The sequence below is a fragment of the Chrysochloris asiatica genome, unplaced genomic scaffold (assembly GCF_000296735.1).
Source record: "Chrysochloris asiatica unplaced genomic scaffold, ChrAsi1.0 scaffold00039, whole genome shotgun sequence".
NCBI classification, from domain to species: Eukaryota; Metazoa; Chordata; class Mammalia; order Afrosoricida; family Chrysochloridae; genus Chrysochloris; species Chrysochloris asiatica.
Genome location: NW_006408557.1, coordinates 10,396,045 through 10,410,141, shown reverse-complemented (window position 1 = coordinate 10,410,141; position 14,097 = coordinate 10,396,045). Strand labels below are relative to the sequence as shown.

The 14,097-nt window shown below is 41.0% G+C and overlaps 1 protein-coding gene across 1 annotated transcript in view; it reads right to left on the bottom strand.

Moving 5' to 3' along the window:
- Nucleotides 1–1,107: 1,107 nt before the first annotated feature.
- The window catches only part of LOC102837054 (chromosome unknown open reading frame, human C20orf26), a 529,862-nt gene continuing 516,872 nt past the window's right edge, over nt 1,108–14,097 (bottom strand). Inside the window, exon 26 of the mRNA XM_006860747.1 lies at nt 1,108–1,308. Within this exon, the coding sequence (XP_006860809.1) occupies nt 1,108–1,308 (201 nt within the window). The remainder of the gene's footprint in view (nt 1,309–14,097) is intronic.

Sequence of the window (14,097 nt, the reverse complement as noted above, 5' to 3'; positions counted from 1 at the left end):
CTACCAGCCGCTCCGCGGGAGAAAGATGAGGCTTTCTACTCCCGTAAAGATTTACACCCTTGGAAACCCTGTACAGGGTCGCTATGGGTCGGACCCGACTCAATGGCACTTAACAACAACAACAATAGTGTAGTGGTTACAAATCTCACCACCAGCAGTTCGAAACTACCAGCTGTTCCATTCAAAGATGAGGCTTTCTGCTCCCATAAAGATTTACAGCCTCAGAAAACCTATGCAGAGTCACTATGAGTCGGAACCAACTCCACGGCACATAACAACAACAAAAACAACATCTATAAAAGAGACCCAAACAATTAAACAAAAAAAATCTTGATTTATGTGTTGTTCCTAGTGGTTCATGGGTTTTCCAGTGGGCAAGTAATTTTTTTTTTCATTTATAAAAAAGAGGGTTTCTGATCCACATTATAGGTGATATGTACCAGAAACCTGTTGATGGAAAGCAACTATGCTGAGAGTCAAAGAAAATGAGCTAGATTAATTTACCATTACCATTTTATAATAGAAAACCTTTATGGGAGCATCTTGGTGTTCCCATTTTTCAGGACTTTTATATTGGTGATCTGCAACATGAACTAGAAATGCAGGGATTGGTTACCAGTTTCCTTATTTCAAAGGTTCTTGTAAACTTGCATATACAATCAGCCCTTCTGATATTGGATTACAGATTTAGGTTCTCATCATTTGTTTACTTATTATACCTTCTAGATACATAATTTTCTCTTTTTAATCATCCACAAGTACTCAAATTATTGGGTAAACAGGTGATGAGCTAACAAAATTGTCGGCAGAACACATCAAAATATCAAACAGAGTCATACCCAAGGTAAAAACATATTCTTCACAGTATGATCTCATTTTATTCTTAAAAGGGTTTATTATTCTGCACTGGAATATACCTGGCATTTGCAAAGCTTTTCTTACCCCAGAATCGAGATACATGGTCCTATGCCACCTACTGGAATAATTGAAAACTACAAGTATAATTGAAATGAATAAAAATGACAAATTCAGGATGCTTTGCTGTCAAGGAGTTTCCTAATTAAACAAAGCACTTCCAGCAATCACATGTTGGAAAACAGCACATTGCTAAATGATGCCTGGCCATGCATACATGGGCAGGTGGTAATGGTTATAGTGTAAGTAATCAAGGATGCTCTTGTCCACCAGAGATTTGTAGATGCTTTCCTGAAAAGCTCGTTGGAGGTATGTCCGGGGCTTCTCAGGCAGGTTTATTTCTTCATCCTCAATTTGATGGGCTAACTGTTCTATGGAAGGAAGGTCTTCCTCCTGTAAAACACAGCAAAGGACCATATTCTTTTGGATTTTTTGTTGTTGTTAAGTACCATTGATTGGTCCCGACTCAAAGGGTTTCCAAGGAGTGACTGATGAGTTTGAACTGCCAACCTTGTGGTTCAAATAAGAAGGTGGTTTCACTCTAAAGAAAAATATTGTGCTCAGCCCCACACATGGCAATTCGAAGCCTTTAATTTTTCAGAAAAGAATTATCTGTAAATCTTGTTTGTTTAAAAAACATTTAAGGGAGGAAATGATTAAACCTATATGATTTACTTTGATACAATCTGAAAGAAATAGGATTAAAAAAACCCTAGATCAATTTTCAGTAAAGTAAAATTTCATTGTTAGCTTTAAAGACACGACTCAAAGAGAATAAAGTTAATTTGAAATTAAAAATCATATGCTATACATATCCATAATTTAAAAAATATTTTAAAATATTTTGTTGTAAGTATTTTCAAACATTCAATCAAGTTGACAGAATTGTACTGTGGACATCCACCCTAGATTCTACAGTTCAGATTTCATTGTATTTGCTTCATTATATACTGCCTATCTGTAATTGTTGTTAAGTGCTGCTGAGTCAGTTTTGACCCATAGCGACTCTGTATAGTGTTGCTGAGGAGCAGCTGGTGAGCTTGAACCACCAACCTTGTGGTTCAAACCGACTTTGCAGTCCAGTACATTGCTGTTGCTGTTATGTGCCATCGAGTCGGTTCTAACCCATAGCGACCCTGTACAGGGTTTCTGAGGCTGTAAATCTTTACGGGAGCAGAAAGCCTCATCTTTCTCCCATGGAGTGGCTGGTAGTTTCGAACTGCTGACCTTAAGGTTCGCAGCCCGATTTGTAATCACTATGCTACCAGAGCTCCTTTGGGCTATTATAAAAAAGTGTCTCACCAAGGTTTGAGCTTTTGAAGAGTGTAATAATTGAACATTTTCCTAAAGAAACATTCTTGTGGACTTTGATGGTGCATTTATTTGGAATTGCAATAGTTTTACATTTTGTTCTGAACAGAAAGCAAAAATGGATTGCTTGTGGAGTACCACTGGACTAATAATTCAGTTATGAGTCTGTAGATAGAAAATAGATTCACTTGAGTATTTAAGTAAGGCACTAATGTTTCTCAGCGCCGTCAAGTTGGTTCTGACCCATTAGCGACCCTGTATAGGGTTTCCAAGGAGCAGCTGGTGAGCTTGAATCGCCGACCTTGCAGTTCAAATGGCTTTGAAGTCTGTGTATTAACCCACAGTGCCACACCAGGACTCCAGGGCACTAATAGATGCCTGAGATTATGCACACAGTAGTGAGGGCTGTGGGATTTCAGATTTAAATAAACTCAATAAAAGCAGGGAGGGGAATAGATAAGCGATGCTGAGAACTCTATATTTAGGATGCCGAAATGTTACAGTCCTATTAACATGTCATCAAGAATATATGATGCAAAATATACTAGGTCTGCTCTTTCTCCCTTATTTTCTGGATAATTCTATCAAACCAACACAGCAACAGGTTAGATGATGCTGTTTTACTTGGGTTGAATAATGTGAAATCACAACATGAAAAATCTCAAGAAAATCTTGTTCTAGGTGGTAAGGAGATTTTTATACACTTGCCTCTCTTAGTCTGACCATTTCACCTGTAATAGTGACTATCTCATCTTTCACACTGTGACTACCTCACCTGCACATCTCAGAGTGACAATTCCACCTCTCAAAGTGAGACCATCTCACCATTCCCAGTGTGACCATCTCACCATCTCAGTGTTACACTCTCAACTCTCATTGTATGACAGTCTCACCTCTCCTGGGGACCACAGCGCCTCTTACAATGTGACAATTCCAGCTCTCACACTGATCCTTTCAGTCTGAACACCTAACCTCTTACAATTTGGAAACATCACTTTTCCTAGACTAGCACATCTCTTTCACTGAGCAGCTCACATCTCAGAGTTACCATTTTACCTGTCACATTATGACCAACATCACCACCCAGAGTAACCACACTACCAATCAGTACGCCCTTTTCACATGTAGTGTTACAATCTCACTCTCTCCTCTGTGATCGTCTCGTGTCTCAGTGTGAGCATCTCACCTATCATAAGTGTTCACACAGTGACCATTCTCACTTCTCACACTGTACCCACGTCACCTCAGTGTGACCAAGTGACATTTCAGTATTCCCATTTCCTTTTCTATACTGTGGCCATCTCCCCCTCACACTGATGGTTTCACCATTCAGGTCTCTGAGTGTGAACATTACACCTCTCACAGTGTGTCCTCTCCAAGTATGACCTCTGACCTCTCAGAGTGTGACCAATTCACTTCTCACCCTATGACAACAGCACTTCTGCATGTGATCATTTCACCTCAGTGTGGCCACCTGAAATCTCATTTTGACAATCTCACACCTGTCACTGTGACCATTTCATCATTTTCTGGGCCCATCTCAACTCTCGCAGGGTGAACATCTCAACTCTTACACTTTGACTACTTTTTCCTATTACGTTGTGACCATCTTAGCTCTCATGAGCATGGCCATTAACCATTCAGTGTACCTATTTCAGCACTCACACTCTGACCACAACACTCAATGTGACCATGTCACCTCTTAGTGTGGCCATCTGACTTGTCAAAGTGATCATCTGTCATACTGTGATCATCTCACATCTTACAGTGTCATCTCAAAGTGAGAGCATGTAACTTGTCAGTTTGACGATTCATCTCTCCATTGTGAACATCTCACCTCTTGGTGAGAATGTGACCATTCAGAGCTCAGTGTGATTGTCTTAACTCTCACACTGACCAGCTCACCTCTCTCAGTCTGTTCATATCAGCTGTCACACAGGGGTCTCAACTTTCAAAGGGGGACCATCTCTTTCATATTATGGCCAACTAATTTCTGAAACTGCTATGTGACTGATGACATGGTGACTATCTTAACTCTTGCAGTGCAAATCATGTCAGCTCCATGTCACCATCTCACCTTTGATCATCTCATTTGCAAGTGTGACCACTGCACTTCACCGCTCACAGTAATACTAGCTAACATTTCAGTGTAACTATTGTTGTTGGTAAGTGCCATCGAGTCGATTCTGACCCATAGTGACCATAGTGACCATAGGGGTTCCAAGAAGCAGCTGGTGAACTTGAACCACCGACCTTGCAGTTCAAACGACTTTGCAGTGTGACACATCAGCCCACAGCGCCACACCAGAAGTCATGAGGTGGTCACCGTAAGAGAGGTAAAATGGTCAGACTGAGAGATGACATAGTCATCGTCATTGGTGAGATGGTCATTCTGAGTTGTCACACAGTTAGTTACAGTGTGAGAGGTGACATAGTACACTGAGATATGAAATGGGCACACGGTGAGACAGTCACACTGTGAGTTGAGATCATCATACTGTGTGACACATGAGGGTGCTACAATATAAGGTGTGCTATCTCACCTCTCTCAGGGTCAGCAGTTCGAAACTACCAGCTGTTCCGCAGGAGAAAGATGAGGCTTTCTGCTCCTGTAAAGATTTACAGCCTTGGAAACCCTGTTACAGGGTCACTATGAGTCAGAACCGACTCCACAGCACATAACAACAACATCTCACCTTCTCAATGTGTTGATCTCCATTCACAGCGTGACTATCTCACCATGTGTCCATTTCATATCTCAGTGTAATATGTCACCTCTCACACTAACTGTCTGACAACTCAGAATGACCATCTCACCAATGACTATGTCATCTCTCAGTCTGACCATTTTACCTCTCTTACTGTGACTACCCCGTGACTCCAGTATAACCATATCACAACATAGTGTGACCATCTCAACACTTGCAGTAACCACCCCACATTGAACAATGTTCACACTTGGTTTATCGAATCTAGTTTTCATAGTGTGACCATCTCACACCTCATGGTGTCACCATCTCACCTCAGTGTGACTATCCCACAACTAGTACTGTGACATCTCACAGTACTATTGACCATCTCACATCTCCTACTATGACCAGTTCACCTCTCAGTGTGACCATCTTTTACATTGATCTGACCATCCTACCGTTCATTGTGCCATTTCACTTCACAGTGTTACTATCTCACCTTGCATTTGGTGATCACCTTTTACTCTGATCATCTTACCATTCTTGTGTCCACTTAACCTTTCAGAGTTGATCATTCACCTCTCACTGTGTGACTAGCTCATTCTCAGCATGGGTACCTCAGAATTTGGTGTGAGAATCCTAACGCTCACTGTTACCATGTCATACTGTGACCATCTCACGATTCAGAATAGCCGTATCCCCAATCACGGTGATCATTTCACCTTTCATACTATGATCTTTGAAATTCTCTTCAACATTCATAGTTTGATGATCTCACAATCACAACTATCACAGTGTATTAATCTGACCCTTACAGTGTTGCTATCTCATTTCTTTCCTCTACCTCTAATACTGTGACAATTCAGATGCCAAACATTGTGACCATCTCCTGCTCAGCACCTCACCATTTCACTTCTCAGTGTGACGTATGTATCAGCATTCTCACTATTGTCTGTGTAATCACCTCTACTCTAATAAGACTACTTCACCCTCGGGGCTTCCATCTCACAATGCGATGTGAAAAGTTCACAATTCAATGGAATCTTATCACCTCTCACAGTGTGACAGACCATCCTGCCCTTAAAAGTGTGACCATCTCACACAGTAACCATCTCCCCTCTGGTTGACCTTCACACCACTCAGTGTCAATGTGTCATCTCTCAGTATGACCATTTTACTTCTAAGTGTGACCATCCTACTTTCCACAAGTGACCATCTCAACTCTCCATGTGTCTATCTCCTATCTCATTATGATTAAAATAGTACTTTTCACAGTGTGACCATCTCCCTTCCTACACTGGTCATTTCAGCTCTCACAATATGACAGTTTTATGTTTCAGAGTGTGACTATCTTATCTTTCATAGACTGATCGCTCATATCTCATACTGTGACCATCTTACCTCATAATGTGACATCTCACATCTCAGTGTTACTATTGCCCCTTCAATAGGACCAGCTCACTACTCAATGTGTAATAATGTCACCACGAAGGCAGTGACATATACTCTTACTTCTAACTCTAGGTGTGATCATCCCATCTCTCACAATGTGACCACCTTACTCTCAGTGTGACAGTCTCATCTCTGTGTGATGATTTCACCTCTACTACTATGACCCTTCACATCCCCTATGTCCACTGTCTCTGCCCTATCTATGTGACTACTCTACCAACTCTCCCACTATCTCCACTTCTCTCAAATGCATCAATTTTTCTATGGTCACATGGGTGTGACCATCCCACCTCATGCCCTCATGCCACCTCGCAATGGGACCATTTCACATCCTGCATGATCACTTTTTTTCACATAGTATGACCACCTGACAACCTACATTGAACCATGCATGTCGCTTTACACTGTATCATCATCTTGCCTTTCACAGTTTGACCATTTCATTTCTCATACTGTGTCCATCACACCTTTCACACTGTATCTAGCTCATCTTTAGGGGGACTATATCACCTCTCTCTGGGGTAACCTAAACTCTCATACTATCACAAACTCATTTCTCATAGAAGGACCGTCTTATCAGTCACACTGTGACGCTGACACTATGTGCTCAGAGGGATCTTTCAGTGACAATCTCATCTCAAAATCTGATCATCTGACTTCTTAGAGTAGTCACAGTATTATATCTCCTTAGATTCTGAATGACCATCTTTACCTCCTAGTGGAATGACCTTACCTCTCACACTGTGGCCATCACATTACTTAGGTTGACCATCACATCTTTTATTATACCAGCTTCACCTCTCATGTGACATCACCTCTCACACTGCCATCATCTCACCTCTCAGTGTGACCAGATCACCTGTAGCACTTTGACGTTCTCACCTCTCCCACTAAGACTATCTCATCTCTCATAGATTATTATGTATGTCACAGAGTGATCACTTCATGGTTCACACTATGACTAATCATACCTGACATGTGACCCTCCTGTCTCTCATATTGTGACCATTTCACCTTTTTCAGTGTTATGATCTCAATTCTCACACTGTGACAATATCATCTCTCACACTGTGATCATCTTGCCACTCAGTATGGCTATGTCATCTCTCAGGTCAACCATTACAGTTCACAGAGTGACGATTTTACCTCTCGCAGTGTAACCACCATAGTGCTCAGAGGGATGTTTTAGCTATCCAGTGCCGATAAACAGAAATACTACAGTGGATGGCTTTAACAAACAGAAATGGATTCTTCCACAATTTAGGAGTCTAATTGTCCAAATTCAGGGTGCCAGCTATAGAGGAAGGCTTTCTCTTTCTGTCAACTCTGGGAGAAAGTCCTTGTTTCCTTTCAACATTTGTGGGCTCAGTGTCTCTCGAAGAGCCCCATGTGTGTTGGCATCAGTCTTTCCCGGGGTCTAGGAGGTTCTCAGTAAGGACTCCAGTTCCAGAGGACATACCCCCCTCCCAGCTCTTCTTTCTTGGTGGTATTAAGGTCCCTGTTTCTCTGCTTAATTCTCTTTTCTTTCATCTCTTGTAAAATACAAGGTAATACATAAACAGCAGGGAAATTCCCCTTGCATCATAGCAGGACTGGAACCCGAGTAAGCATGTCACATCCCAACCTACTCTCCTGGACTGATGGATCACATCAGATCACATCATTACATAGCTGACAAACCACTGAGAATCATGGCTCAGCCAGGTTGACATGTATTTTGGAAGATACAGTTCTATCCATGACAGTAACGATTGTTGCTGTTAGGTACCATCGAGTCGGTACTGACCCATAGCAACCTTATGCACAGCAGAATGAAACAGTGTCCGATCCTGGGCCAACCTCACTATTGTTGCCATGCTTGAGTCCATCGATACTGACACTTGGCCAATCCATCTCGTTGGGGGTCTTTCTCTTTTTCTCTGAATCTCTACCTTACCAAACATGATATCCTTCTCTGGGACTGGTCATTCCTAACAATATGTCCAAAGTATGAGAGATCAAGTTTGGCCATCTTGGCCTCCAAGGAACACTCTGGCTGCACTTCTTCCAAAACGGACCTATTGGTTCTTTTGGCAGCCCATGGCACTTTCAATATTCTCCTCCAACACCATAACTTAAAAGCATCAATTCTTCTACATCTTCCTTATTCATTGTCCAGCTTTCACATCCATATGAGGTTACTGAAAATACCATGGCTTGGGTCAGGCACACCTTACTCCTCAAGCTGACATCTTTGCTCTTCAGCACTTTAAAAAAGTCTTGTACATCAGATTTGCCTAATGCAGTATGCTGTTTGATTTCCTGACTGCTGCTTCCATGAGTGTTGATAGTTGATCTAAGAAGAATGAAGTCCTTGACAACTTCAGTCTTTTCTCCATTGATAAGAATGTTGTTTATTGGTCCAGTAGTGAGGATTTTGGTGTTCTTTACATTGAGATATAATCCATACTGAAGGCTGTGCTCTTTGATCTTCATCAGTTAAGTGTTTTAAGTCCTTTCAGCAAGCAAGGTTGTATCGCAGGTTGTTATACATATAGACATATACATAATATGACCATCCCATGTCTCAAAGTGACCATCTCACTTCTTACAGTGTTTGGTACCTAGCACCTCATCAGTGTTTCCATCACACATCTTACATTGTGACCATCACACATGACCAAGTGTGACTACCCTCTCACTTCTCAGTGTGGCCACCTTACGTATCACACTCTGACCACCTCATTTCTCAGTGTGACACGTCACTTCTCACACTATGACCACCTCACCCCTCGTAGTGAGCATATTTCATGTTTTAGGGGGAAACTCATGACTCACTGTGACGAGCTCACCTCCCATGGTGTCACCATTCCATCTCTCACTCTATGAGCACCATCTCTCACTCTATGAGCACCATCTCTCACTCTCTCACAAAATGCCCACCTGTGACTTTTCACCTATTGTTTCCACCTATAATGTGATCTTATTTGTCAGGCTGCTTCTACTTAATAGAATGTTTTCTCAATTCAACCACCTTTCAGAATGTATTGTGATATAATGCAATGTAAAGTACTGTGCAGTCATAGCAACCATATGTAGCCTTTTTGAGGAGCAGCTGGTGAATTTGAACCACCAACCGTTCAGTTCAAAGCAACCTTGTGGTCCAGCGCTTATCCTACAGCACCACACCAAGATGCCATAGAATGTATTTGTACTTTATTTTTGTGAATGAAAATATTCCGTGCTTTGTTTATCCATTCATTGGTTGATGGACATGTAGGCTGTTTCCATCTGTTGGCTATTGTGAACAGCGCTGTTGTGAACACTGGGGCAGAAGTATTTGAGTAGTGTGACTAGCTCCTTTCAATTTTTTAAAGTGTACTGTTAGGAGTAGATTTCCTATGTTATATGGTAATTTTATTTTTAACTCTGAAGAACTGCCGAATTGTTTTCTAAAGCAGCCACCCTATTTTACATTTTATCAACCATGTACAAAGGCTTTTACTTCTCCACATCTTTGTCAACTTATAAAATTTACTGTTTTTTTAAAATAAATTTTATTACCATCCAAATTAACCAGTAACTTGGTTGGTTGGTTATGTGCCGTGGAGTCAGTTCCGACTCAAAGTGACCCTGTATAGGGTAGGGTTTCCAAGGCTGTGCATCTTTATGGGAGCAGAAAGCCTCATCTTTCTCATGCAGAATGGTTGGGAGTTGCTGATCCTGAGGTTAGTAGCCTGACTTGTAACCATTATGCTATGCTTCTAAGTCAGTTCAGACTCATGGGGACCCCATGTGTTGAAGAGTAGAACTGCACTTCACACAGTCTTCAAGGCTGAAATCTTTAAGAAGCACATTGCCAGACCCTTCTGAGGAATTTCTGGGTGGGTTTGAATTATCAACATTTCAGTTAATAGTCAAGCATTCAACCATTTGTGCTACTCAGGGACTTCAAAAGCCACACTAGTGGGCGTGAAAGAACATCTCATTGTGGTTTTTTTCAAGTTTGTATTGTGCATTGAGTGATAGTTTACATGGGAGAACATGGGTTTTACACTCATCATTTCATTGCAGTGATTACAATCTCCTCTGTGCATCATCATTCAACAGTATTTACTTCTATTCCCTCTTTTTTTGGGGGGGGGTTGGGGAGATGTACACAGAAACACTTAGGAATATAAATTCATTTAAACAACCAAAGGGACTGGAATCATGGCAATGTAATGATATACGATGGAATGAATATGGAACTGAGGTTCTCTCATATAAACTATCATATAACTCACAATAAAACATAAAAACAAAACAAAACAAAAAAAAACACCAAAGGGCACATTGTGCAAGCCTGCCTACTGGCTGCCAGAATACAGCCTTTCCCTCTCCACAAGTCTAGAGTCCTCAGCTGCTCTATCTCTCCATGTCCTCATCTCTGCCTCCATTTCTGGAGTCACTGCTTCTCTGGATAGAGTCCCACATTCTGCTCATGCTCTTCTCCCTTGACGGTCTTAGGGTTCTCTGTTCCTGGGCTGTAAGATTAACTATTTCTCCCTTTCTGTTACAGAACTTCTATCTTTACAGTTTTGACAGTTGCAATTAGTCATGATAACAATTATTCACTATTGAATCATAAGAATCTTATCTTCATCTCCTTTCACCAAACCTGTCTAGACAAGGCATTCTACCTCACCCGGCACACTCTTAAATTAAATTCCTTCTTGAAACCTTCTAAGCCAGTCACTTCATGCCTTTATAGCCCTTTCCATTTTACGTAGCCAATATCTAAGATGCCCGCCCCTATCAACTCTGTATACAAAGGGGATAGGATTGATACTTGATATGAAAACTCTTTCCCTCTCAGTTGGTATTTTGAGCTACTACGTCCATAAGTACGGACTCCTGGTGTGGTGCTGTGGGTTAATGCGCCAGACTGCAAAGCCATTTGAACTGCAAGGTCAGTGGTTCAAGCTCACTAGCTGCTCCTTGGAAACTCTATACAGGGTCGCGGTGGGTTGGAATCGACTCAACAGCACTTGACAACAACAACAACGTCCATAAGTATAGGTCAAGTTCATCAAACTGTAGCGATTTATACTTATTTCCTTTATCAAAAACTGTTTTTTAAATCTTCCTCTAGTTGACTTTTGATGGCTTGATAGTCATCAAGGCTAGGTCTAATGAGTACTAGCTACAAGATTGGGCATTCTTGTGCATATCCCCTTATTGTGTTTTTACTTTCCATATCCCTGTCTACAACCTTACTACCCTGAATGTGCCTGATCTCGTCTGATCTTGTAAGCTAAGGTTTGGGCATGCTTAGTACCTGGATGGGAGACCATTTGGGAATACCAGGTGCAGTAGGCTTAGAGGATTCCTGGTGTGGCACTGAAGGATCAGCACTGTACTGCAAACCACAAGGTGGGCAGTTCAAACCCACCAGCTGCTCCTCGGAAACCCTATATAGGGTCACTATGAATTAAAACTGATTCTACGGCACTAACAACAACAATGCCTTTTGATGTTGACATTTTCCATGTTCTTTTAAATTTGTATACCTTCTTTGTCCATTTTTAATTGGATTGATGCCTTTTTGCTGTTCAGTTGTAAAAGTTATTTACATATTCTAAGACACTTCTCATATGAATGATTTGTAAATACTTTATCCCTATTTTAAGATTACTTTTTCAATTTCTTGATCATGTCCTTAGATGTTTTTAGTTTTTAGTTTTGATGAAGTACAGTTCATCTATTTTTGCTTTTGTTGCTTGTCCTTTTGGTGTAATTTCTAAGAAACTATTGTCAAATCCAGGATCACAAAAATTTACCCCTATTATATTTTTTAACTCTTCACTTAGGTCTTTAATCCATTTTTGTTAATATGGTATGAGGCAGGGGTCTGACTTCATTCTTTTTCACGTGGATCTAGTTGTCATGAACCATTGTTGAAGAGATTTTTTTTTTTTCATTGATTACTAAATAGTCTTGTCATCTTTGTAAAATATCAACTGGCCATAGATATGTGTGTTTATTTCTGAACTTTCAGTTTTATTCCATTGATCTATATGCCCATCCCTATGCCAATACAGGAGGCCTGGTGTGGCACCATAGGATAAACACTGGGCTTCTAACTGCAAGATTGCACACCAGCTGCTTCTCAGAAACCTATACAGGGTGGCTATGAGTTGGAACTGACTCTACGGGACTTAACAACAACAACAAAATGCCAGTACCACGCTGTTTTGATTATTTACTTTGTAATACTTTTTGATACTGTGAGAATGAATTTCACTTTTTTATTATCAAAATTGTTTTGGCTATTTTGAGTCTATTGCAAATTTGGGTGAACTTTGATAAAGGCCTTTGAGTTTTGAAAAGAATTGCATTAAATCTATAGACTGTTCAAAGAAGGTTGCATTTTAAGAATATTAAGTCTTCCAATCTATGAACATGGAATGTCTTTCCTTTTATTTAGGTCTTTGTTTTAATTTTCTTGAGCTTCAGCCTGAACTTTCATAGGAGCAACTGATGGTCTATTCCACAGTCTGCCCCTGGACTTGTTTTGGCTGATGACATAGAGCTTTTCTACCATCTCTTTCCACAGATGTAGTCAATTTGATTTCTGTGTATTCCATCCAGTGAAGTCCAGGTGTATAGTTGTCTTTTATGTTGTTTAAAAAATTTGTTTGCAGGGGATGGAGGTAGAAGAACAAGGATGATAGGGAAACCCTGAAACAGGTTGTTGTTGTTGTTGTGTGCCGTGGAGTTGGTCCCGACTTATAGCGACCCTGTACAGGGTTTCCGAGGCTGTAAATCTTTATGGGAGCAGAAAGCCTCATCTTTCTCCCATGGAACAGTTGGTAGTTTCGAACTGCTGACCCTGAGGCTCACAGCCTGATTCGTAACCACTACGCTACCAGAGCATGGGCTAAATGGGACAGAGGTATATAGTAATGTATGTTCAAACTTAGAACAGGGATCTGTGATACAGAGATTGAGGCATAGTCTGAAGAGGAGAAATAATGTTAAGATGCTTGAATGACTTATGAATATTGGTTTCCCTTGCCTACTATTGTAAAATAGACACTTGAGTGGGATAGAAAGGAATGTTGGGAAACATGATTACAGAAAGCTTGTAAGCCTGTCTTCAGCTTATAACTGATTGGAATACCTAAAAGGGGTTCTAGAACTTTCCTTGTGAAATAGGCTTCTTGCAGAAACTTTGCAGTGTATAGGACCTTATGTGGAATTCTGAGTCCCATCCAGAACCTTTTGAGATGTGCCATTACCACTAGAAATAATAAACAGACCAACCTGAAACAGCTAGAGCAATACAAGATACATCTTCAAAGAAAGATCAGCAGGAAAAATCTAAAACAAAAATGGCAGTATGACTGGTTACTACAAGAACAAGCAAACGGGAAGCCATCAAGGTAAGCAATCAAGTTCCTTCAGGACAAACCCCCCTCTAAGACTGAAACTCAAAGGGAACATATAAGCAGGCATGCAAGCTTGCTGGTAACCACACTGGTCTACTGGTGAGTGAAAGAGGGGGAAAGGCAGCAATGAAGATATGGGCTGAGTTCAACCACACTCCATAGACTCCTGTTGACATGAAGATGAGACAAAGAGGGAAGGGCTGGTTGGTCTGAAGTGTGGTGAGACCTGGGGACACCTGAGCCCATGGACAAGGACATAGCCACAGAGGGCTAGAGCTGAGAGTGAAGCATCAAGCTGATATGAAGTGAGGGGAGAT